This window comes from Trachypithecus francoisi, unplaced genomic scaffold, assembly GCF_009764315.1.
Source record: "Trachypithecus francoisi isolate TF-2019V2 unplaced genomic scaffold, Tfra_2.0 Lachesis_group5, whole genome shotgun sequence".
Lineage (NCBI taxonomy): Eukaryota > Metazoa > Chordata > Mammalia > Primates > Cercopithecidae > Trachypithecus > Trachypithecus francoisi.
In genome coordinates, this window is record NW_022681470.1 from 29,279,440 (window position 1) to 29,303,053 (window position 23,614).

General features: G+C 36.8%; 1 protein-coding gene across 6 annotated transcripts in view; it reads left to right on the top strand.

Annotated features, from left to right (window-relative positions):
• Positions 1-23,614, top strand: part of SUCO (SUN domain containing ossification factor) — an 81,425-nt gene that overhangs the window by 7,664 nt on the left and 50,147 nt on the right. For all 6 annotated transcript variants that reach the window (XR_004434506.1, XM_033200809.1, XM_033200812.1 and 3 more), the window contains exons 2-6: positions 10,908-11,022; positions 12,646-12,756; positions 15,327-15,481; positions 16,779-16,916; positions 17,141-17,291. Coding sequence is in view for 4 of the 6 variants with exons in the window: in XM_033200809.1 (XP_033056700.1) it covers positions 10,908-11,022; positions 12,646-12,756; positions 15,327-15,481; positions 16,779-16,916; positions 17,141-17,291 (670 nt within the window). In the remaining 2 variants the exon portion in view is untranslated. The remainder of the gene's footprint in view (positions 1-10,907; positions 11,023-12,645; positions 12,757-15,326; positions 15,482-16,778; positions 16,917-17,140; positions 17,292-23,614) is intronic.

Genomic DNA, 23,614 nt, shown 5'->3' on the forward strand with positions numbered 1-23,614 from the left:
ATACTCTTATGCATTCAAGTCTGTATTACTGTATTAGATTAACTCAGTTTATTTTTTGTATATCTAACATTCTAAGATATCTGGTTGGAATGTTAGTAAACAACACAGAAAACTGAATTGCATAGTAAGTGCTTAGGAGAAAATGAGGGCTAGAGTTCTCAAGGAAGGCTTGACTTGGGTTCAAGGGAAATGTGTGGTTTATAAACTCTGCTTCTGTGCAAACAGGAGCTTCATGAGCTGAAACAAGATGTACTGGTGTTGATAATATGAATAAATGGCTATTTCTTTATGTGTGCATGTGTATGTCTGTATGCCTGCTTGCAGTGGGTAGATGGCACTTAATTGTTAAGGAGAGAGAGAGTTATGAATAAAAGAGATAATCTAGTTGATATGGGTAGGAGTGGTAGTAAACAGACAAGCTTGAGGAGAAAGAGATAGATTTCAGAGATTTTGGTAGATTTTGCAAGCCAGTCCAAAGAATTAGATAATAAAGATTCAGCAAGAAAAGTGGTGTTGTGAGAACATTATTTTGACATAATTGTGCTAGATTTTTTTTTAGAGGAAAGAGACTTAGAGGGATGAGTACAACTGACTTTCCACATCCACAGATTCAACCAACCTCAGGTTGAAAATATATTTAAAAAATAAAAAATAACAATACAACAATAAAAATACAAATAAAAACAATGTTGTATAACAGCTATTTACACAGCATTTACATAGCATTAGGTTTTAAATCACCTCTAGATATTTATATGGGAGGATATGCATAGATGTTTTAAATCACCTCTAGATATTTTAAATCACCTCTAGATATTTATATGGGAGGATATGCATAGGTGATATGCAAATGCCATTTTATATGAGAGACTTGAGCATTCTCAGATAATGGTGTCTTCAAATCCTGGATCCTAAAAAGCCCTTGGAGTAATTGAGGCTTGTCATAAGAACAACTTAATCTTGGCAGTAGAAACAAAGACGAGGGTACAATAAATAGAGATTTTTGAGGATGTAACTGATTTGGTTTTATGAAAGGTTGGCAAGCTGGCAGTGCAGTGCAGTGCAGTGCAGCAGATAACAGCATTCGGCTAGGATTCTAAATAACTGAATTTTAGTTTGCCTCTAACCAAACTCTGTTCAACATCCCCTTTCTGTTACCCATCTCCATGCAAAGAGATATTTACTTAGGTTTCTGTGTGCTATATCCTATACAGGATTCTGGTGGACAAAACAAAGTAGCTGCTTTCTTGGAGCACACTGTCTCTGAGAGAAGATATTCTAGGGCCTAAAATTATGAATCTGTGAAATAAAGTTCAGTGAGAAAAGAAATGTTAAGCGTTTTTTGTTTTTTTTTTTTGTTTGTTTGTTTGCTTGTTTTAACTTGGGCAACTAGGAGAATTGGTGGTGGTCAAGAAGAAGTGGAAGAGTTGGCAAAGGGCTTGGAAGGGGAAGGAGCTGTTAGTTGGAGGTGAATGGAATATCCAAGTAGAGACATTTTATGGGCACTTAAAAATGCAGACTTGAATGCAGATAAAATTTGGCCTGGAGTTCCAGGCGCGGTGGCTCATGCCTATAATCCCAGCACTTTGGGAGGCCCAGCACTTTGGGAGGCCAAGGCAGGTGATCACCTGAGGTCAGGAGTTCGAGACCAGCCTGACCAACATGGAGAAACCCCGTCTCTACTAAAAAAGTAGAAAATTAGCCGGGCATGGTGGCACATGCCTGTAATCCCAGCTACTTGGGAGACTGAGGCAGGAGAATCACTTGAACCTGGGAGGCGGAGGTTGCGGTGAGTCAGGATTGTGCCATTGCACTCCAGCCTGGTCAATAAGAGCAAAACTCCATATCAAAAAAAAAAAAAAAAAGAAAAGAAAAGAAAATTTGACTTGGCATTGTCCTCATAAAGCAGAGATCCCCAAACCCTGGGCTGGGGACTGGTGCTAGTCCGTGGTCTGTTAGGACCCTGACCACGCAACAGGAGGTGAACAGCAGATGAGTGAGCATTACTGCCTGAGCTCCACCTCCTGTCAGATTAGCAGCAGAACTAGATTCTCATAGGAGCACGAACCCTACCATGAACCGCACATGCTAGGTTCTGTGTGCTCCTTATGAGAATGTAATGCGCCCCCGCCCACCCCATTCATGGCAAAGTTGTCTTCCATGAAACTGGTCTCTGGTGCCAAAAGATTGGTGACCGCTGTCATAGAGGGAATCATTTTTGAAAGAGATCATTGGACTTTTGAAACAGAATAAAGAAAGGTGCCAAGCATAGTAAAGCTCTGAAAGGAAGGAGGAAACTGGAAAAGATAGATGGAAAAAGATTTAAGTAAGTCATTTGAGTGGTCAACAATATAAAATGTCTTAGATAAGGTTGAAGAGCTTGAAAACTGAGAAACGGACCTTGTTTTCAAAAGAGGGAAGTGATTGATAGCTTTTGGGAGTGGAGAATAGAAGATATTTGGAGAGCTCGTAGGCAGGAATTCCACACATTTGTTTGGCAGCAAGCGGAGGTAGAAGAGTACTTAAAAAAAAAAGTTAACATGTAGAGTAGCTTCGTACTTGTTTGCTACAACCTATTTTACACAGTGCCACTGGATTTATCTTACATGCAACTTTGATTATGTCAATCCTCTGATGAAATATCTTTCAAAGGCTCTTTGAAGGATAAAACTTTAAACCTTGATAATTTTTAAATGCCTGCAGTCTGACCCACACCAACTGTTGTAGCTTTATTTTCTACTTTTCCTAATAGAGACTTTGTTTTAGCATGGCTGATGTGTTGGCCTGGTAGTAATTTATTTGAGAACTATGTAGTTTCTAATTGAAAATTAAGGTAACAAAAGTACTGTCACTTGTGTTTTAGAGGCTGAATATACCATACCCAATTTCTGAAAATATATATTATTATCAAGTATAGGGTATGATTATTTCCAGCGTCTTAGAGGACAAATTGTATTGATTGAATTTCTAATGGTAGGTTAAGATATAAAAACAGAACATATCACGTTGTTTACTAAGTGCTTCTCTGTGTTGGATCAATGAAATTATAGGCCAATTTAGTGAAACAATTTTCTAATAGAATTTGATATGTGGAATATTAAGCTAAGAGAATTTAAGACCCAATCCTACATCAGAGTGAAGATTAAAAGTCAGAACTACTGAAATGCAAAGGTTTAATTAGAAACAGGCACTAGAACATAGAACTTTCTTCAGCTAAGCTGTACAGTTGCATGTGGTTTGACTAAAGACTGTTGAAGCAGCCAAATAGAATAAAAACTGCAAGGAGAAAGAGGTCCAGTGTGCTCTTACCTATTAGCAGATAGACCAAGCAGAAGAGAAGCAACCTTAAAAGAGCTCCAGGCTGATAATGTGGTTTAGAAGAATATCTGTCTTTTAATAAAACATTATAATGGAGAGAAATTAGGTTGCTTAAGCAAGGCACTAGAGGCCTGGTGATCTTTTGGTCTTGTTTTATTACCAGTGTTTGACCAAAGTGGCTTCCTTATTATTCACCCATTTCCCCCAAGTTTCTCAATACTTACAGGATTTTTGTAATTTTTTTCAGGTATCCAGGAAGCACTACTCAAAAACGATAATGTTCACTGTTAACTTTAACCATACTGCCCTAATTGAGTGGCTGGCACTGTATTTCTGTACAAGGGATTAGTTTTGAATTTATGTTTAAGAAGCAGTTCTTTATTGCCTAGTTTAGTTATTTCTTTTACCACAAAGTCTTTTCTCATTCTTCTTTTTAAAGCTCTGAAAAAGCTTTTCCAATTCGTAGTCAAAGTAGGAGCTCAACAGATCATCATGCTGGCAAGAGGGCAGTGTATTCTCTGCCTTGGAGCTGCTTAGTCTTATGTGAGAAACAAAAATAAACAGTTAATTTCATTTCAATGTGTATGTGCTCAGGTAGAGATAGCCAAAAGGCTGTGAGAATTTAGAGAGGGGCCGCCCACCAACCCCAGATTGTGGAAATCAGGAAAATGTTTTAGACCCTTACTAGTTTCTTGCCCCAAGAGAGAATTAGAGGTATTTTGTTAGATTTTAGATAGTGGGAGTGGGAGTAGGTACAGAACATTCTTGAAAGAGGGAACAGCATGAGCCAGAGACATGAGACAGCGCAGTCTGTGTTCAAGGAACTATTACAGGTAGTTCTGTATCACTGAAGCATAAAGTGAAAGGCAGGGAGAGTGGCAGGAAGTATGAAGCTGAAGACGTTAGTAGAATTGTTAGAGATTTTTAAATAGCATGTGGAGAGAAGCTTGAGTTTTGTCATGTAGTTAATGGAGTCTATAAAAGGTCTTAAGCAGGGGAATGGTAGTGTGATAATTTACTGTTAGATTTTTGGCAGAGGTGTGAATGATTGATTCGCAGACGTAGCAAGTTAGGAATTAGGGAGATCTGTTAGGAGTTTGCTCTAGGTAAGAGATAAGGGCTTGAGTTAAGGCAGTCAGAATGGAGATTGAGAAATGATTTAAAGAAATTTAGAGTAGAATAAACGAGATGGTCAAGGGAGGGTGAAGGCAAAGGAATAGTCACAGATGTTTTTTAGGTTTCTAGTTTGAGGACTGGGTAGACAGCAGTACCAGATGGTGGGATCAAGGATATGAGAGGAAGAGATTTGGAAAAGGAAGCTAATGTATTCAATTTTGGATTTAGAGGTTTTTGAGATATCTTGGAATATTAAGGAAGAGAGATGCAACTTTTAAATGATCTTTATTTATCATCAACATTAATGTAGGGTATCACAGAAGGGTTTTAAGGAATGGGCCAGTTAGGAAAAGATAAGGGCTGAAGATAAAAGTTTCAGTAGCTGTCAACTAAAAACCATGAGAGTAGGTAAGTCTCCTATGTAGAATATAAAGGGAAGATTCAGAACCAGACCCTTGGAGCATCAGAATTTAAATAGTGAACAGAAGCGGCATATCAAAGGAGACTCAGAAACAGGAGTCAGCGTGAGATGAGAAGCAGAAGTGTGTAATTTGACAAGTCAAAAAGGAGATGGTTTAAGTTAAAACAGCAGTCAGAGGTACCACATGCAGCCGGGGAATCAAAAAAAGCTAACTTCTGCCACACCATACTAGTCTCAGTGGTACAGTGAGGGCAGAAACTAGATTTCAGCAGGCTGAGGACTAAGTAGAAGGTGAAGAAGTTGAGATTACAAGTATAAACTACTGTGAAATTTGGTAAGTGAAAGTAGATAGAAAAGGTAGTGACTGATAATAACTGACATTTCAGTACATATTCTGTGCCAGGCTAAGCATAGCATGTACATTTATTTCAGTTCTTTCTAATAAGTCCATTTTACAATTTTGATATTGAGTTGAGGCATAAAGGCTTGCTTACTTGCTTTTTTTTTTTTTCTCACTCTGTCCCCCACGCTGGAGTACAGCAGCATGATCACCACTCACTGCAGCCTTGACCTCCCTGGGCACCGGTGATTCTCCTTCCACCTCAGGCTCCTGAGTAGCTGGGACCAGAGGTGTGCACCACGATGCCTGGCTAATTTTTGTATGTTTTGTAGAGACAGGGTTTTGCCTTGTTGTCCAGGCTGGTCTGACTCCTGGGCTCCTCTTAAGTTTGTCCATACTCTTGGATTAAAGTATTAATCTAATTTTTACAAATAAGGAAACTGAAGCTCATAAGTTGCCCATCACTCACCTTGCAAATTTAGATCTCTCTCTAAAGTGTTGGATTTTTCCATGTTGCTACATTTCATATTTAACATTTTCTAGCTAACAGATAAATGAAAAGAAAGGTAAGAAGATAACACTGTTACATTCACTCAAGAATTGGTGATACTAGTCAAGGCTAGTTACGGCATAATACAAAAATAAAACAACTATCACAAAGGAGAAGTTCTGATTAACTACTTCATGATTTTCGTAATGGCAACAAATGATAAAGATGAAGGCCCTGTAGTGTAGTGGCTAAGAGGCCCATACTTCAGAGTCAAAAAGATCCAAGTTTTAACTCCAGATCCCCACTTATTAGTTGCAGGATCTTGAACAGGTAATAAAACCTGTATAGGCCAGGCACAGTGGCACTTTGCACTTTGGGAGGCCAAGGCAGGTGGATCACTTGACCCCGGAAGTTCGAGACTAGCCTGGGCAACGTGGCAAAACCCCATCTCTTCCAAAAATACAAAAATTAGCCAGACATTTTGGTGCTTGCTTGTAGTCCCAGCTACTCTGGAGGCTGAGGTGGAAGGATCACTTGAGTCTGGGAAGGGGAAGGCCGCGGTGAGCTGAGATGGCACCACTGCACCCCCGCCTGGGTGACAGAGTGAGACCCTGTCTCAAAATAAATAAATAATGTACAGCAAAATGCATAGACCTTAACTGTATAGTTGGATCAGTTTTGACACATGCATACATGTATGTAACTCACACCCTCTCAAGATATAGAATATTCTCATCACCCCAGAAAGTTCTCTCATGTCCCTTTCTGGTGAATCCCCCAGAGGCAAGTAGTAATCTGATTTCTGTCACCATGGATTAGTTTTGCCAATTCTGGACCTTCATCTAAATGGAATTATACGGTATACTCATGTATTTGACTTCTTTTTCCTCAATGTAATGTCTGAGATTTACCCATTTTGTTTCCTTTGTCATTAATTAGTTCCTTTTTATTGCTGAGTAGTAGTACACTGTGTGAATGTACTACAGTTTGTTCTTCTGTTAGTGGTTATCTGGGCTGCTTCCAGATTTTGGCTATCTAGTCCCTAGTAAAAACTACTAGGGACATGCTTGTACAAGGCTTTTTGTGGACATAGTTTTCTTTGCTGTTGAGAAGTACCTAAAAGTAGAATTGCAACTGCTGAAACGTGGATATTATATGCTTCTCGATACAATATCCTGAGAAAGTCACAACATCACTATAATATCCTGAGAAAGGCACAACAAAGGATTCTGACTGAGAATACCTAATCTGAATCTGGTCATCATGATACATCAGACAAATCTCACATAAGGACTATACTATTTAAAAAGAAAAGGGACTGTAGCCTTCGAAAATGTTAGTGCTGCATAAAATAAAGCTCCAGAACTGTTCCAGGTTAAATGATACTGAATAGACATGACAAATGCAGGACATGGTCATAGATTTAATTCCGTATTGGAGAAAGGAATTCTAAAAAAGACATTATTTGATTAACTGACAAAATTGCAATGTGGACAGTAAATTTTTGTGTCAATGTAACACTTACTGAAGTTGATAGCTGTATTGTAGTTATTCAAGAGACTATCCCTATTCTGTGGAAATAGATATCACAGTATTTTAGAGGTAAATTACTGGGAGAGAGGAAACAGAGGGAGAGAGGGAGGATGAGTGAGTGAGCATGGGCAAATGACAAATAATGGAACAAATTAAGTAAAATATTCACAATGGGTTGATACAGCTAAGGCATTTGTAGATTTTTTTTTGTACTATGCTGCCTACTCTTCTGAAATTTGAAACTATTTCCAAATAAAAAATTTAAAAACCGGGTTTGAATTTTCTCCTATGTGTGAGATGCTCGTAGATCTATTCAAGTTTGTTATCAGTCTGTTACCAGTTTTTTCTATTCCTTATGGCAGTTTTGCTGTTTTTCTAGAAACTTATCCATTTCTCCTGTTGCCACATATATTGTTATATATAATTTATAATATTTTATGATTTTAAAAATGTTTTCTCTGTGGTCATTTTATCTTTTTATTCCATATTTTGTTAATTTCCATTACTATTTTCCATTTATTGGTTTTGCCAGAAGTTTGTCCAATACTTTCTTCAAAGAACCGACTTTTGATTTTCTTAATTTTCTTTGCTGTTTTTGTTCTCTATTTTAGCAGTGCCTGTCCTATCCTTCCTTGTTTCTTTGCATTTGTACTGTCTTCTATCTTTTTGAGTTGAATGATTAGCTCTTCTGTTTTCAGCATTTGTCTTCATGTATTCAGAAGCATAATTTTCCTGCTATTATCTCATCTATATCCCACCAATTTTGATTGGTAGTCTTCTGCTGATTATTTCATAATGTTGTTTCCTTAACCTAAGGATTATTTTGCTACACATTTCTTGCTTCTAGGCTTGGGATATTGTTAGCTGTCTTTTTGTTATTTCAAATTTTGTTGCAGCATAGTTGGGGAATATAATCTTTTAGAGCTTGAGTTTTTGGAATTTGAGGCTTCTTTTGAGGATTCGGTTTGTGATTGGTATTTGGGAAATATTCCACGTGTCCTCGAGAAGAATGTTTTAATTTGTATTTGGTATAAAATTCTGTATCTTTGATTGAGCTTCTTACATGGCATATAAATATCATTTTGTCCACTTCATCTGTTATTTTGTGAGGTAATTTAAAATAGGCCACCATAATTTTTGATTATTCTCTTTCCACCTGTAGCTTTGCCCATGGTCGTAGTGTATTTTCTACATTGTTAGGTGCATATATATTTGTAATTCTTTCTTCTTTTTACTCATATATAATAAATCGCTATCTTAATAACATAATGTTTTCCATCTTGTTTGGTTTCTATGTTAATTAAAATGGCTACTTTGTTGTTTTCATATTTTCTTAAAACTGTATGTACTTACTCAAATTTTTAAATGAGTTGAAAATTACCCCTAATGTTTCCTAACAGGGCCCTGTATCTAACATAATAATTGGTACTTACTGGGTAATCTTACATGCTTGTAAAGTTTCTTCATTAAAACTCAAGAGGAAAACAATTCATTTGAAAGTGACAGACTCCAGTTTAGTTTTATTAGTCAAGCTTAATAATTGCAGACTCCTTCTCTGCGATTATTAAGATTGGCTCATTTGCATATTAGCAGATTCTTTATCGCACATTAATGTCTTTCTAGAATTCATTATTGCATTATTTTGCCAGATTTATTTGACAGTATGATAAAAACAAAAAGTTGGTTCAGTAATTCTGTGCTAGACAAATATAAGAAGGTGTCATTGCAAGCCATTGGATACCATTTTAAAAAGGTGTTTTCTTTCAATCACTTTCACATTAAAGAATGCTTTCTTCCGTAATGAAATCTCCCTTGGCATAATAAAGAATGTTTTCCACTTTCTTAATGAAATCTTCCTTGGCTCTTCAGTTGCTATATCCTTTAGAAAAATTTTCCTGAGTCCCTCTCCTATTCTTTTTAGTAAGGATGAACTGACTTCTCTTTTACCCTAACACTTAACCGTTATTTTTTGAAACACATAGTTGTAACATACACCCTTAAAATGGCAGGATGCCTAGAAGTATTAAAGATTGTAGGTTGCCACAAGAAAAACTTGTCACCACACATTCAAGTTGAAAACCTTCCTTCAAGGAAAAAATAGAAATACAATTTCTAAAATGAAAGCAGTAGGTTTAAGAAATCTCCAAAGTCTTTAAACCTAGGCATTCCATTTCTTCTGGTGGTGTTTGGGTGCTCTGATAAACTAACCTAGACTGGTTGCCTTCTATTCCTTGTTTACAGCTATCTTCCTGGGAATTCTCTTTCTAGTCACCCTGGGGGTTTCCTTTGCCTCTGTTATCTCAGTATCATATTGCTGTAATTACTGTAGTTTCATATAGATCTAGTCCCCTCATATCAGAATATTCTTGACTATTTCTTGACTATTTCTGGCTTGTTTTTTATACAAAAAGTCTCCCTTTTTATCACCTCAGTATGTGGTTTTCAGACTGCTCCTATTATTTTGAATTGTGAAATTGACACTTTTTCCAAGTAAAAGGATTGTCAAATATTGGCAGTTTCAAACATTTCTACTTACTAGAGGATTTCTTGCCAAGTTTCTATCTGGGCCTTTATTGTTTCTATTGTAAATGAGTACTTGTTATGATTTGAGAGTGCTGATTTGCCTCTTAATTTTATACTTGGGAATATAATTTTTATGTCTGGGACTTCTTTTAACAGGTGATTCTTTTGAATTATCCATTTATATGACCTCGTCTGCAATTAATGCAGATACCCTCATTATTTGGAACTACAGATAATTTTACTGTCTTTTCCTTTTTTATGCCTCTTTTATCTTCGTGTTTTGTAATGCTAATGAAAATGGACATTCTTGTCTTATTTCAGATCTATATAGGTGTCTTTTTAGGTTTCCTCACTATGTATAGTACTGACTTTTAGTTTTATGTATTACATATATATTTTCCATGTTAAATATATAATTATTCCTGTTTCATTATTGATTCTTGAAACATTGATGGATATATAAGTTTATCAGATGTTTTTCAGTAGCTGTGGATATAATCATAAGATTTTTCCTTGATATTTTTGCATAGCAAATCAAGTTGATTTTATTATATTGAAACGGTTTTGAATGTCAGAGCTGAACTCTACTTGATAATAATTGTGGTATATTTCTCCTTTGGTATGTTCCTAGAGACTTTTTTATTGTTTTCTTGATAAGTTTTGCATGTTATTTCATAAGTACTATTAACCTCTAGTATTCATTTATGTGTGTGCTATTTCTGTTAGTTTTTGATATCACTGTTAGGTTCTCTATGCAAAAATCATTTGGAAGCTTCTAGGCTTTTAAACAATTGAGGTAACTTTAGGATTATCTGTTCTTAAATATTTGTTAGAATTTATAAGAACTGTTGCTTTCTGAGGAGGTTAGCTATTTGACAACTTTCTCTGTTTCTTGTGTCGTAATGATCAGATACTGCTTCTGGTGAAGACTTTCCTGTTGTACCTTCATGGAATTCGTAATGTCTTACTTGGAATGCTGATAATAATGTTTATGTTTTTCTTATGCATATTGATTTTCATCATTAAATTGTTAAAAGGTATTAGGATAGGAACCATCTGTCTGTCGCCTCAAATTCTAGCCCATATAGAAATACGTTGACTTAACAACTTTTCTTCTTTTTCTTTCTCTTTTCTGTTTGTCGTTGGTGGTGGTGGGTGTTTTACAGGCTTCCCAGCTGGCGTGTATGTTGTAAAGAGAGTTCTTCAGCTTCAGCGTCATCATATTACTCTCAGGATGACAACTGCGCGCTAGAAAATGAAGATGTACAATTCCAGAAAAAGGTGCCTTAAATAAAGTTAACATTATAATTTGTCAGCTTTCTGAGAGTGTCTGAAAACACTCAAAATAAAATAATTTCAAAAATGCTGTGCCATAATTTTTGGTGGAGATTTGTATTTTTCTTTGCTATTACTCAGGTAATTCTTAAATTATGATTGCTCAGAGATATTTATATGTTTATTTTGTTGCTTGTATTTGGAATTTTGTAACATCCTTAGTCCTATAGTATAGGGTAGTACATGTTCAGAGAGCTGAAAACGAGTGATTTGTTTTTAATGATCTATAATAATTAGAGTTTTTAAAGAAATCCCAATTTTGCAAATTAAAAACTATTAGAAATGAGTATTCCAGGGAGAATCTACAGTTAGTGGCTTTGTAGTTTGTTTTATGTATTTAGGTGCAGTAAATATAAAGACTCCAAAAAACCTCATGATCTTAAAACATGTTATTTTACCATTTTAAATGATAAATGGTGAGTATTGACTTGATTTGGCTTTTGCCTTTAACTTCAGTGTATTTATTTAAAATTACTGAAGTAATTTATATTGATATAAAATATTTATTATTTATGTCTCATTCCTTTCCCCAAAGGAACAACAGTTTGCTATCTCTTGTGAAAATGTTCGGACATTGTTCTATGGGTATAGATAACACCTTTATATATGCCCACAAATCAATATTTTTATTTCTATGAAAATATCATATAAATATATTACAAATTGACATCCCCCTTCCCCCCCAGTGATAGCTCATATATCATCTTTTCATGTTGATATATTCTGAATGGCTGCATTTTAATCTTGTTATACAGACATATTATTTATCAATTGTTTCTTTATTGACAAACTTTTGCATTTTGTTTCCTGCCATGTGTGCACACATGTGTGTGTTTCAACACATATTTACAGTTACATACTTGAGGGGTTTTTTTTTTTGCATATTTAGAGTAGATTATGTAAATTTAAGTTATGTTGGATATATTTCTGGGATGGAGCATTTAAAATTTGAAGACTTGCCACATATCTCCAAAAAAACTATAATTTTATATTTTCACCCACACAGTATGTAAGATTTTGATTTAATCCCCTTTTTGATGAAGCATTTTGCAAACAAATGTCATAAAAATGAATTTAAGCAGAGCATTAAGGTGGAAAGCATATTCTTTCAGCAAACGTTTACATACCTAGTATGAGCTGTATAGGCTGAGGTAAACAAAGATTGAATATGAACTTTTATGAAAGTTACACTCTAGAAGGCATAAAGGTATTAGAAATTCTAACTCGAATGTATGTCAAAAAAGAGATGAAAGAGCTTTATGTACCTCATTTGTCAGATATTTATTAGAGTTTTACTAGGTGCTTAAAACAGTGCTGGATGGTAAGACTAAAATGCTTATTAAGAAATCAAATGAAGTTGTTGAACTGGTGTATTGCACATTTTAAGTGTTATAGCAATGAGGGGATTCGAGGAAATAGACAATAATCCTGTAAACAAATTAATTAGAGTCAAATACACAAGTCAGTTTTTTGGTTTTAAAGTATGGAAAGAAATGGTCTTCATATTGCTTTATAACTTTTGTAAAACAGCTTTATCAGGTGATCTTTTTTGTTGTTGTTGTTATATAGGATGAAAGAGAGGGACCTATCAATGCCGAATCATTGGGAAAATCAGGTTCAAATTTACCTCTTTCTCCAGAAGAACGTAAATTAAAAGATGACTCTATTGTGGATGTACAAGTAAGCTATGTTGCTTTGATTTTTAATAATATGTCATTTCAAACTACTTCACAAGGTTGAAAACCTCTGTTTGGTCACCATATTGTGTGTGTATTGTTAGTTTTTTCACTTTGAGGTACTCTGTAACTGGACTTAAGATTACTTACCTGCTGATAGTACTACTTTTGAGAACATGTATAATTACAGATAATAATAATAATAAATGTGACTAGTCTCTTGGTAGTAAAGGTTTGAGTATAAATCCTCATTTCTTCCTTGGTTCTATTTTGGTTCATTATGATGTATCTTGTCTCTTCAGATTTTCAGTTAGGAAATTTTTTTCTAACCTGAATCACTTGGAACAAAAGAAAGTATTTTTATGTAGAACTCAGAGTATTTTGATACCAAGATTTCTACTTATTATGGGTATGAATAGCTAATAGGTTAAAATATGTTTTTTCCCTCTCTTATATTACATTCTGAATATTGTTTATTTTGTGCACCAGACTTTATGAAAAATACTAAAAACTAATATATATACACCATAAACTGATCAGAATGCTGAGGTATCTGGAAGCCGTTTAATATCAGTAATGGCTAAAGGGACTGGGGATATTTGATTGTCTAGAATATATATACCATAAACTGATCAGAATGCTAATGCTGAGGTATCTGGAAGCCATTTAATATCAGTAATGGCTGAAGGAACTGGGGATACTTGATCTGGAGGCAGAAGGACTAAGGAAAAACTAAAATCTCGAATATTAAAAAAAGAACACACATTTCAACTCAGAATGAGGGACAATTCTTTCTTTTTAAAAAAATACAGCCTTGGCTATTTTTTTTTTTTTCATTTTTTATTTTTTAACCTTGCACTGTTTGCAAGAGCCAGGGCTATTTATTACTTACTGAGTTATCTAAAGCAATAGAATTAGTTTCATTTTATTGGATTCTGGAAGACGTTTGTCAAGGGTTTATGCATAGGAGTAAGAGAAAAGTGATACTTGTAGCCCTTACAATTGTATGACTATCCTGAACACTCCTACCATTATTCATAAAACTTTTATTGTGATGTAGTTGTGTTCAGATACTTCCAAGTGCTTACCATGTCTTCTATACCTATATTGTTCATTACAGTAACCACTAGCCACATGTGGCCATTAAGCACTTGAAATGTGGCTAGTCCAAATTGAAATTTACTGTAAGCGTTAAATACACATTGGATTTTGAAGACTTAATTAAAAAATAGCATGATCACCTGAGGTCAGGAGTTTGAGACCAGCCTGGCCAGCATGGTGAAACCCTGTCTCTACCAAAAATACAAAAATTAGCTGGGTATGGTGGCGCATGTCTGTAGTCTCAGCTACTCGGGAGGCTCAGGCAGGAGAGTCGCTTGAACTCAAGAGACAGAAGTTGCAGTGAGCCGAGATCATACCACTGCACTCCAGCCTGGGTGACAGAGTGAGACTCTGTCTCAAAAAAAGCATGTAAAGTATCTCATTAATTTTTAAAGTTTGAATACATGTTCATATGGTAATACAGTGTTTGATAAAAAGGCAGTAGTCCTTTTCTCCATCATAAAAATGCAGACGACTATTTATATTTTTTTGTGAATTTCTCAGTATAAATAATTCCCCAAATGATCATATTTTATATTTTCTGGACTACATGCCTTGAGGTTGTTTTCTGCTCTTATACTGGCCCTTCTTTTCTTTAAGGCCTAACTCTTCTAATTCATGATAGTCCTTAGTTTCTCTTTCCTTGAGCTGAGCATGATATTTGTACCTCTCACTTGATATTCATTTATTGAAGCATTTAAACACCTACTGTGTGCTAGGTACTGTGCTAGACACTGGGAATATGAAGATCAAGAGAACATAGTTGTTACTCAGGACATTTATGGTATACTTGAAGAAGAGAGGGAGACATGAATAATGGCAGTTGAGTTGTTACAGATACAGTGATAAAAGTGTACAGAGAACACTGGAGGCATAGAGGAAGGGAATAGTGAATTTTGTTTAGGGTTGGTCTTGGAAGAGGTGGTGCTAATAGAGGTTTTCAAATATGAACAGGTGTTAGGTAGATTTCACATTGTGTTTTGGAGGACTGAAAGGCCCGGGACATTCGAGACCGAAGGAGCAGCAAGAATCATTTATTGCTTCCTGGTGTTACTTGAACATATATTGTTGCTTATTGATACGCATTATTTCCTAAACTGCTCAGGGTCAAGAACTATGTATTGTACTGTTTTGTACTTGTCCATAGGGTTTCTTTGTTGCTACTAGCATTCATCAATTATAGAAGACAGAAATCTTTGTAGCTCCTGATGCAAAGTAGGAAATAGGTAGGGAGAAAGTTCTTTCCTAGTTTGTGAAATGCCATGAAAAAATGTGTAGGGCCTGTATTTTCATACGAAATATATTCCTTAGGGTGGTAATATTGGAAGAAAGGATTTTTATAATAGTACTTTTTTAGTGAACATTTTTTATATTGTCATTTTTCAGAAATGCTTTCCGTAAATGCCTATTCTGCTAAAGAGATGATATATTAATCTCAACATTTAATTTAGCTGACTTGTTTTTTTTAAACAGAATACGGAGTCAAAAAAGTTAAGTCCACCGGTGGTGGAGACACTCCCTACGGTTGATTTGCATGAAGAGTCTTCCAATGCAGTTGTGGACAGTGAAACTGTTGAAAATATTTCCAGCTCATCTACCTCAGAAATCACTCCAATCTCAAAGCTTGAGTAAGTCATTACAAAAAACAAACACAAAAAAGAATCTCCTTACTTAGTGATAGAAAGATTTCTTTAAAAGATAAAGCAGCTTGATACTCAAGTTTGAAGTTTAGGCTATATAGCAGACCTAAATTAAATAACAGTGATTGTGTTTTGTGTGCATGTGTTTGCATGCCTTTGTGTGTTTTGAATGTAATGATTTTATAACAAGTTTGTTTAGCTAACTCAATGAAGTTGTTAGATCCCAAGTGTGAAATCTCTATATAGTCTAAGCAAAGTAAGATTCTGCTTAGGAAATAGTGCTTATTTGAATTATCTTCCCTATAATTATCAACTCAAAGTCAGGTTGTTCATTTCCATTAAGTATCACTGCCATTTCATTCATTTTTATGTCTTCCTGTGAATCGCTACCTTTTTCAAACTTGATAATAAATATTCAGAGTGTTTAGGTTTAAGTGATCCTTAGTTTAGAAAATTTGTTAGGTACTTCCCCTAGCTTCTTCCTGCAACAGTCCAAAGAACAAAATGAAATGTCCTTCTATTAATACTACATAAGCATTTCCTTTATCAAATGAGTTAATATAAATAAAGTGCAAGAAGAATAACTGGTACATAGGATAAATGTGTCAGTTAATATCACCCTTGCTTCTCAAGAATGTGAGGGCCTAGGTTGAAGGAGTTGCACAAGGTGTTATGGTTACCAGCTAGGAGCTTGTCTCAGTACAGGCCAGGGAACAGAAGACATGTTGAGAAATAATGATAGTATTTTAACTTTTAAATTTAAATGATTCCGAAGGAACTTAAGGCTAGATACCACATATCTGAACAGTGAATTCTGTACTCCCATTATATTAAACATGACTGGTTAATGAAATGGAGGTGAGGCAGGGAAAAATATGAAGGTTTATATTTTAACAATGAAATTCTAAGAACACCTTAAAATTTTAGTGAAATGTCTTCAGATAACGACTTTTGAAGGATACCATAAGCAACAACTTTAATGCTGGTAGAATTAATATAGTAACATGGAAATTAAACTTTAGAGAAGATGCAGTGAGAATAAGTAATTTTTAAAAATCTTATTTTCGATATGACCAAATATTAACCTCTAATATTTTAATATTTGGTAGGTAGTTATTTAGAAGCTGAGGACAATAACAGATCAAGTCAGCAATTGACTTGACATGATTTAAAATTTTCTTTCTTTGGTTTACATTATGTTTTGGAAATCACTAATAGTGTTTTTAATGTGTATTACCTCAAGTTTATTTAATTACCAGATTATGTTTCTTGTTTCTTTTTTTAGTGAAATAGAAAAATCTGGTACTATTCCTATAGCCAAACCAAGTGAAACCGAACAGTCTGAAACTGATTGTGATGTTGGGGAGGCCCTTGATGCTAGTGCTCCAACTGAACAACCTTCCTTTGTCAGTCCACCTGACAGGTGGGTAGGAGCAGTTGTTTGTCCTTCTTATGATTCTGTAAAAACAGCAGTGTCCTGTTTGAATGGACTTTGGTGTATGTTAAATTCCACTTTTTGAGAGAAAGCTGATCTCTCTGTGTTTCTTCCTTGGTTTACTTTGTACATGAGTTATAAGAATTTTGATTGTATCGAATTTGTTATCCAGTAAAATCTGTTTATTTAATATATCTTTTGGTTTTAAATAGCCTTGTTGGCCAGCATATAGAAAATGTATCATCTTCACATGGTAAAGGAAAGATAACAAAATCAGAATTTGAATCAAAAGTTTCAGCAAGTGAACAGGATGGTGGTGATCCAAAATCTGCATTGAATGCTTCAGATAATGTAAAAAATGAGGTAAGTATATAACTTGCACTATCTCCTACTTCTTTATGTAATGCATTTTTGTTGTTAGCTAAGCTCATAATAATTTGCTAACTATATTTGTTGTAAAATCAGGGAGATTAAGTAGACAATAACATGTGGAACTAACAGGAACTGTCCTCTCTGAGAGCAAGTGATTCTGTCTCCAATATAGTGTTTATTACATAAAGTTGTTTCAAGCATGAACTCTCCTTGGTTATATATTATTAAATGATTTTGTGCCATGCACAGCTGTTTGATACCAGATACATAAAGTCCTTATTTAATCAGCTTCTTAGAAAGCTATCTAGAAGAAGGTATGACTAATTACATTTAATTATCTTCAGAATGTACGAGGTTAAATTTAGGCTCTTCAATCAGAACTTTTAATGGAACATTTTACCTTTCATTATTTGTATGCAAAATACAACCAGACCACCTTATATTTTAGAGTGTGATTCTTATAATTAAGAGAGAGCTTATCACAGTGAAACAGTTTTACTTTCTTTTCTCCTTCTGAGTTGTACCTTGACTTCATGTACTGTAGAATTTCTTGAAGTAGTATCAACACAGCAATTTAAACTTCCCTCAGGTAAGCAATGACTAAGTTGAAGAGGTGAAGTGTATTCCATAAACTTAAAAAAAAACAAAAATAAATAGGGTCCAAGGGTAGTTCAGTGTGCTGACTACCACATCCATATTTATTCCTCTTTAATTTGGGATCTTTTGTTCTCTGCTTTCTTTTTCACGTATTTTCAGTGAATCTTCACTTACGACTAACTAAACTTCATTCTGGAGACTTTCACTATCACGGGACCAACTGTTTCGATGATGCTTCTTATGGGAGCTCAGCATTTCATACATCTTGAAGGAACTACTTTTCTCAATGATACCAAATCACGTATATGTTAAAGTTTAGTTGTCAGATATCACATCTATGAATAAAATTAGACAAACATTAAAACACATCTCCTTTGAAGGCATTTATAAAAATGTCAAATGTCAAATTCAAGCATGGCAGCTAGCTTTGTCCTAGATTTGCTTGTTCTCCTTAACTTAGCAGACTGAAACTTTATTACCTGAGAGACTTAAACTGTTTGTGAGTCTATGCTAGTAGGTGAAAGAGTAGAATTTTAATTATCTGTATTAATTACTTTCTAAATGAATTAGTATCCCAGCAAAATCATGGCAGATAATGAGCACATTACGAGTAATAGCCAATAGTTGTATTTAGTATCCACTTCAGAATAACTCTGCCCAGTTAAGTTTGTGTGAGTGGGAGAGAATTTGCTTTCTGATGCCTTGTGCTAGCCTTTTATTTCAACAGTCTTTGAGACATTGATTGCCGTGCTTATATGCTTATATGGAGAATGCTTTACAAACTGATTTTGTTGTGTTGTTTATAGACAATGCATTACAAAGTGATTTTTATTGTATTTGTTCTCTTGTTTGTTGCCAGGAGAATATAGTGATTTATTTGGCTGGGCTTCAAAGGGTAAATGTATGTTCTTTTTGTTGCAGTTTTTGTATTTGAGCTTTACTTTGTTAGTATCTCAGCTAGGTAAATTATTTATAAGTGCGTGCTTCTTGTTTGTTTTCCCGATGTATCTGATGCAGGACAGGCAAGCCCCAACATTAGTGCTTAGCCCAGGATGGTTCTTGGCTTAGCCCAGGAAAGAATTAAAGGGCAAGCCAGTGGTATTAAACAGCGACTTTAATTGAAGTGGCAGTGTACAGCAGCGGCAGCAGCAGCAGCAGCAGCCGAGGTACTGCCCTGTGCGGAGTAGGGCTACCCCATAAGCATTGTGTTCAGAAGCAGTTGTGCAGTCATGCTTATATGCACTTTTAATTATATGCAAATTAAAAGGTAGTTATGCAGAAATTTCTAGGAAAAAGATGGTAACTTCTGGGTTGTCAGGCCGTTGTTATGGGAAGGGGTGGTAACTTTTGGGTGTTGCCATAGAAAGATGTGGTAACTTCCAGGTGTTGCTGTGGCAGTGGTAAACAGACATAGCACATTGGTGGTGGGCTTGGCTTATGGAAATTTGCTTCTGTCTAGGACCTGTTTTAGCTGGTACTCAGTTTGATCTGATGTCCAAGACCCGCATCCAAAATTGAATCCCAGCTCCCTACCTCATTCCTCCCTCAGAGATTAGATACTCCTCCGTAATCTTAAGAAGGCTACACAAGGATAGAGATCCATCTTCTGTAACTGCTTCCTGCTGAGTTTACGGCATAGGCCCTATCTAGCACCAGAGAAGTGAAAATCTCTGGATAACTGATAGGGGCCCAGAGACAGGATGAGTTGGAAGCCTTGTGCTAACATTGTCTTTACCTGGAACTGTTTAAGACAAAACAAAACGAAACAAAAGAGGTTAAACAGGCAAGGACCAAAAATTAGTAACAAGACAGCCTTCAAAGGTCCTAGAAGAGGTAGGTAAAAGCCAGTTGAGACTTTTGAAGGCACTTTTGATAGTTGACCAGATGTAGTTGCAATAAGTGCCCTGGTTGTATCTGTAACCAGGTAGTTTACTCATAGATCTCTTGAACGTTAATCTCAACCTGTCTGGAGTCGTTCATATATGTGTAGCAGGTTTTATTAATAACTGCACATGCTCTACCTTGTTCAGCTAGTAAATAGTCCAGTGCTAGTCTGTTACTGAGAAATACATTTGCCAAAGGGTCTAAGGACTCTTGAATTCTCTTTAGTGCATGACCTGTGTTGGTGGCTAAGGATTCTAGGGTTTGAGTCAAGTTGTTTAGGGTTCACTTGTGGTAAGCAAAGCCACTCAAGGGTACTGCTGCCCTGATTCCTGCCAGAATTAATCCTATTGCTCATTTACTTCTGGTGTTATTTGGATCTTATGACTGTGACCCCTGAAGGGGCAAGAGTGGTCAACATACATTCACCTCAGTTCCAAGTTTTGATACATAAAGGAAAGCTACTCCTAAAAGAGCAGTTGTTGACTTTTAACTATTCAGAATTAAAAAACAAAAAGCAGATGACTACCTGGGGAGTCAGGAGTGGTTATGGGGTGTGACTTCTTCCCATTCATGGCCACAAAGAAAAATGAACTGAATTGGGGCACAAACGGAGACCCTATGGGGTGTGATCTTTATTCTTTGTTGCCAACTAGTTGTTTTCCCCTGTATATTCCAATCCAGGAAAAGCCACCATATATAGTCTCCTTGTTTTCAAGTGGAATCCCATTTACCTCACTGTGGCATTGGTATGTTGGCAGCTAGAGTTGGATTTAGAGCATTGCAGGGAAACTTCTGCTTTAGTGTCCTTACCACAAAAGGTGCAGAAGGTGGGATCATGAGTGCACTGGAGGTATACATACCCAACTTCCCAGGTCCAGGTAATGGTGGGAGGTTCAGGTGGAATTTGTTCAGTAGGGAGAGTTTGGGTATTTCAGGATTGCTGTGGTTAGTTAGGCAGTCTAGGGGGGGATGTTTGTGAGATTTTCTGGATAAGCCAGAAGATTGAAATCTTTATCCTGGAGATGTTGATGACAAATCTAGCAGCCATGAAGGTGGTGCCCTGAAGCTATAATTTTTGAAATATTTACTGTAGAATTATGTTTCTAGCCACACCAGCTCAGGGTAATTGGGAGAGCAAACAAGATTAATAGTGACAACATGATGTCTGCAGTTGGGCCTTAGCATGGCCTCTACACCCAACAAGGACAAGAGAGGTGTTTCCTGGGAGGTTGGCTAAAGTGATTGAAAAGAAGTATTACACTATTTTGCTCCCCCACTGCTCAAAAAGGTTCAAGGACCAATGAGTACCCTCTCACCTCCACTCTTGTCTGGCCCAGAACATCCCCTGGCTACAAGTTCCCTGACTCCAAGTCCCCTGGCCACAAGGTTCACACCGAGGGATACAATGGACCTGGAGCAGGCAGCATAATATCTTAGCATCAGCACAGGAGAAAATAAAATCTTTGCCATTAACATTGCATCCAGCACCTTCTGACAAAAAGGAGGAATACAGAACAAAAATCAAAATCCATAGCCCCCCAACAGACTGCACAGATGCTCGCTTCCTGGCCAAAGGGAATGGATTTGGGCAGGCACCTATCAGTCCCCCAAACACTTCTAAGCAATATAAGAGTCAAAACCAAAAGCCAAAATAGGTTACACATCAAGAAAAAAAACAATAGCATAGAATTAAACTATACTGGAAGAAAGTACTGCTCCCGCAGACCTCTAAGACTAAACATTTTAGCATCAGGCCACAACGGCAGTCATAGTTGGAGCAGAAAAACTCACAGGAGCTGACAAAAAAAGCTAAAAGAGTTAAAACGAATCCAACAAGCTTTCAAAAGAGTAGATTACAGGATTAAAAAGCAAAATTTCTGGTAGTTCAGCAAATCAACATTTTAAGAAAATTGGATTTTAACATGTAGACCATTCTATTTATTTATTTATTTATTTTTGAGACGGAGTCTTGCTCTGTTGCCAGGCTGGAGTGCAGTGGTGTGATCTCTGCTCACTGCAACTTCCGCCTCCCAGGTTCAAGCGATTCTCCTGTCTCAGCCTCCTGTAGCTGGGACTACAGGCATGCGCCACCATGCCCAGCTAATTTTTATATTTTTAGTAGAGACGGGGTTTCACCATGTTGGCCATGGCCAGGGTGGTCTCGATCTCTTGACCTAGTGATCCACCCACCTTGGCCTCCCAAAGTGCTGGGATTACAGGTGTTAGTCACTGCACCCAGCTAGACTGTTCTTTAGCAAGTGTATTATAAACAATTTCCTTTTAATTATAACAAGTTTAATCATACACAAAATTTCTTTTATAAAGTCTCCTTTATGAACCTTGTCATTACATAACACAGACCCTCTACAACATGCTTGAATTTTCTGACTTGTCTGATACGGTTTAGCTCTGTGTCCCCACCCAAATCTCATGTTGAGTTGTAATCCCCACATGTTAGAGGAGGGACCATATGGGAGGTGATTGAATCACGGGGGTGGAATTTCCCCTTGCTGTTCTTGTGATAGTGAATGACTTCTTATGAGATCTAGTTTAAAAGTGTGTAGTGCTTCCCCCTTCACTCTCTTCCTCCTGCACGGCAATGTAAAGGAGGTACTTGCTTCCCCTTTGCCCTTAAGTTTCCTGAGGCCTCCCCAACCGTGCTTCCTGTTCAACCCGAGAAACGGTGAGTCAATTAAAAATTAAACCTCTTTTCTGCATAAAATACCCAGTCTCTAGTTCTTTATAGCAGTGTGAGAACAGACTAATACAGAAAATTGGTACCAGAGAAGTAGGGCATTGTTAAAAAGATACTTGAGAATATGGAAGTGACTTTGGAACTGGGTAATGGGCAGGGTTGGACAGTTTGGAGGGCTCAGAAGAAGACAGGAAGATAACAAAGTTTGGAATTTCCTAGAGACTTGTTGAATGGTTTTGACCAGGCTGAGGTGGTCTCAGATGGAGATGAGGAACTCATTGGGAATTTGAACAGAGGTGACTCTTCCTGTGATTTAGCAAAGAGACTGGTGGCGTTGTGCCTCTGCTTTAAGGATCTGTGGAACTTTGAACTTGAGAGAGATGATTTAGGGTATCTGGCAGAAGAAATTTCTAAGCAGTAAAGTATTCAAGATGTGGCCTGGTTACTTCTAAAAGCCTGTGTTCATTTGCATAAACAAAGAAATGGCCTAAAACTGGAACTTATATTTAAAAGGGAAGCGGAGCATAGAAGTTTGGAAAATTTGCAGCCTGACTATGTGGTAGAAAAGAAAAACTCATTTACTGGGGAGGGATTCAAGCCTGCATAAATTTGCATAAGTAAAGAGGAGCCAAGTGTTAATAGCCAAGAAAGTGGAGGAAATGCCTTTAGGGCGTTTCAGACACCTTCATGGCAGCCCCTCCCATCACAGGCCAGGAGGCATAAGAGGGAAAAATGGTTGCGTGGGCCAGGCCCAGGGTCCTGCTGCTCTGTGTGGCCTCGGGACATGGCATCCTGCATTCCAGCTGCTCTAGCTTCAGCTGTGGTTGAAAGGGGCAAAGGTACAGATCAGGCCATTACTTCAAAGGGTGCAAGCCCCAAGCCTTTGCAGCTTCCATGTGATATTGGGTCTATGAGTGCAAAAAGGGCAAGAATTGAGGTTTGGAAACTTCTGCTTAGATTTCAGAGGATGTGTGGAAACGTCTGGATGTCCAGGCAAAAGTCTGCTGCAGGAACAGAGCCCTCATGGAGAACCTCTACTAGGGCAATGCAGAGGGGAAACATGGGGTGGGAACCCCCAACCCCCAGCATCCCAAATGGGGCTCTGCCTGGTGGAGCTGTGAGAAGAGGGCCACCATCC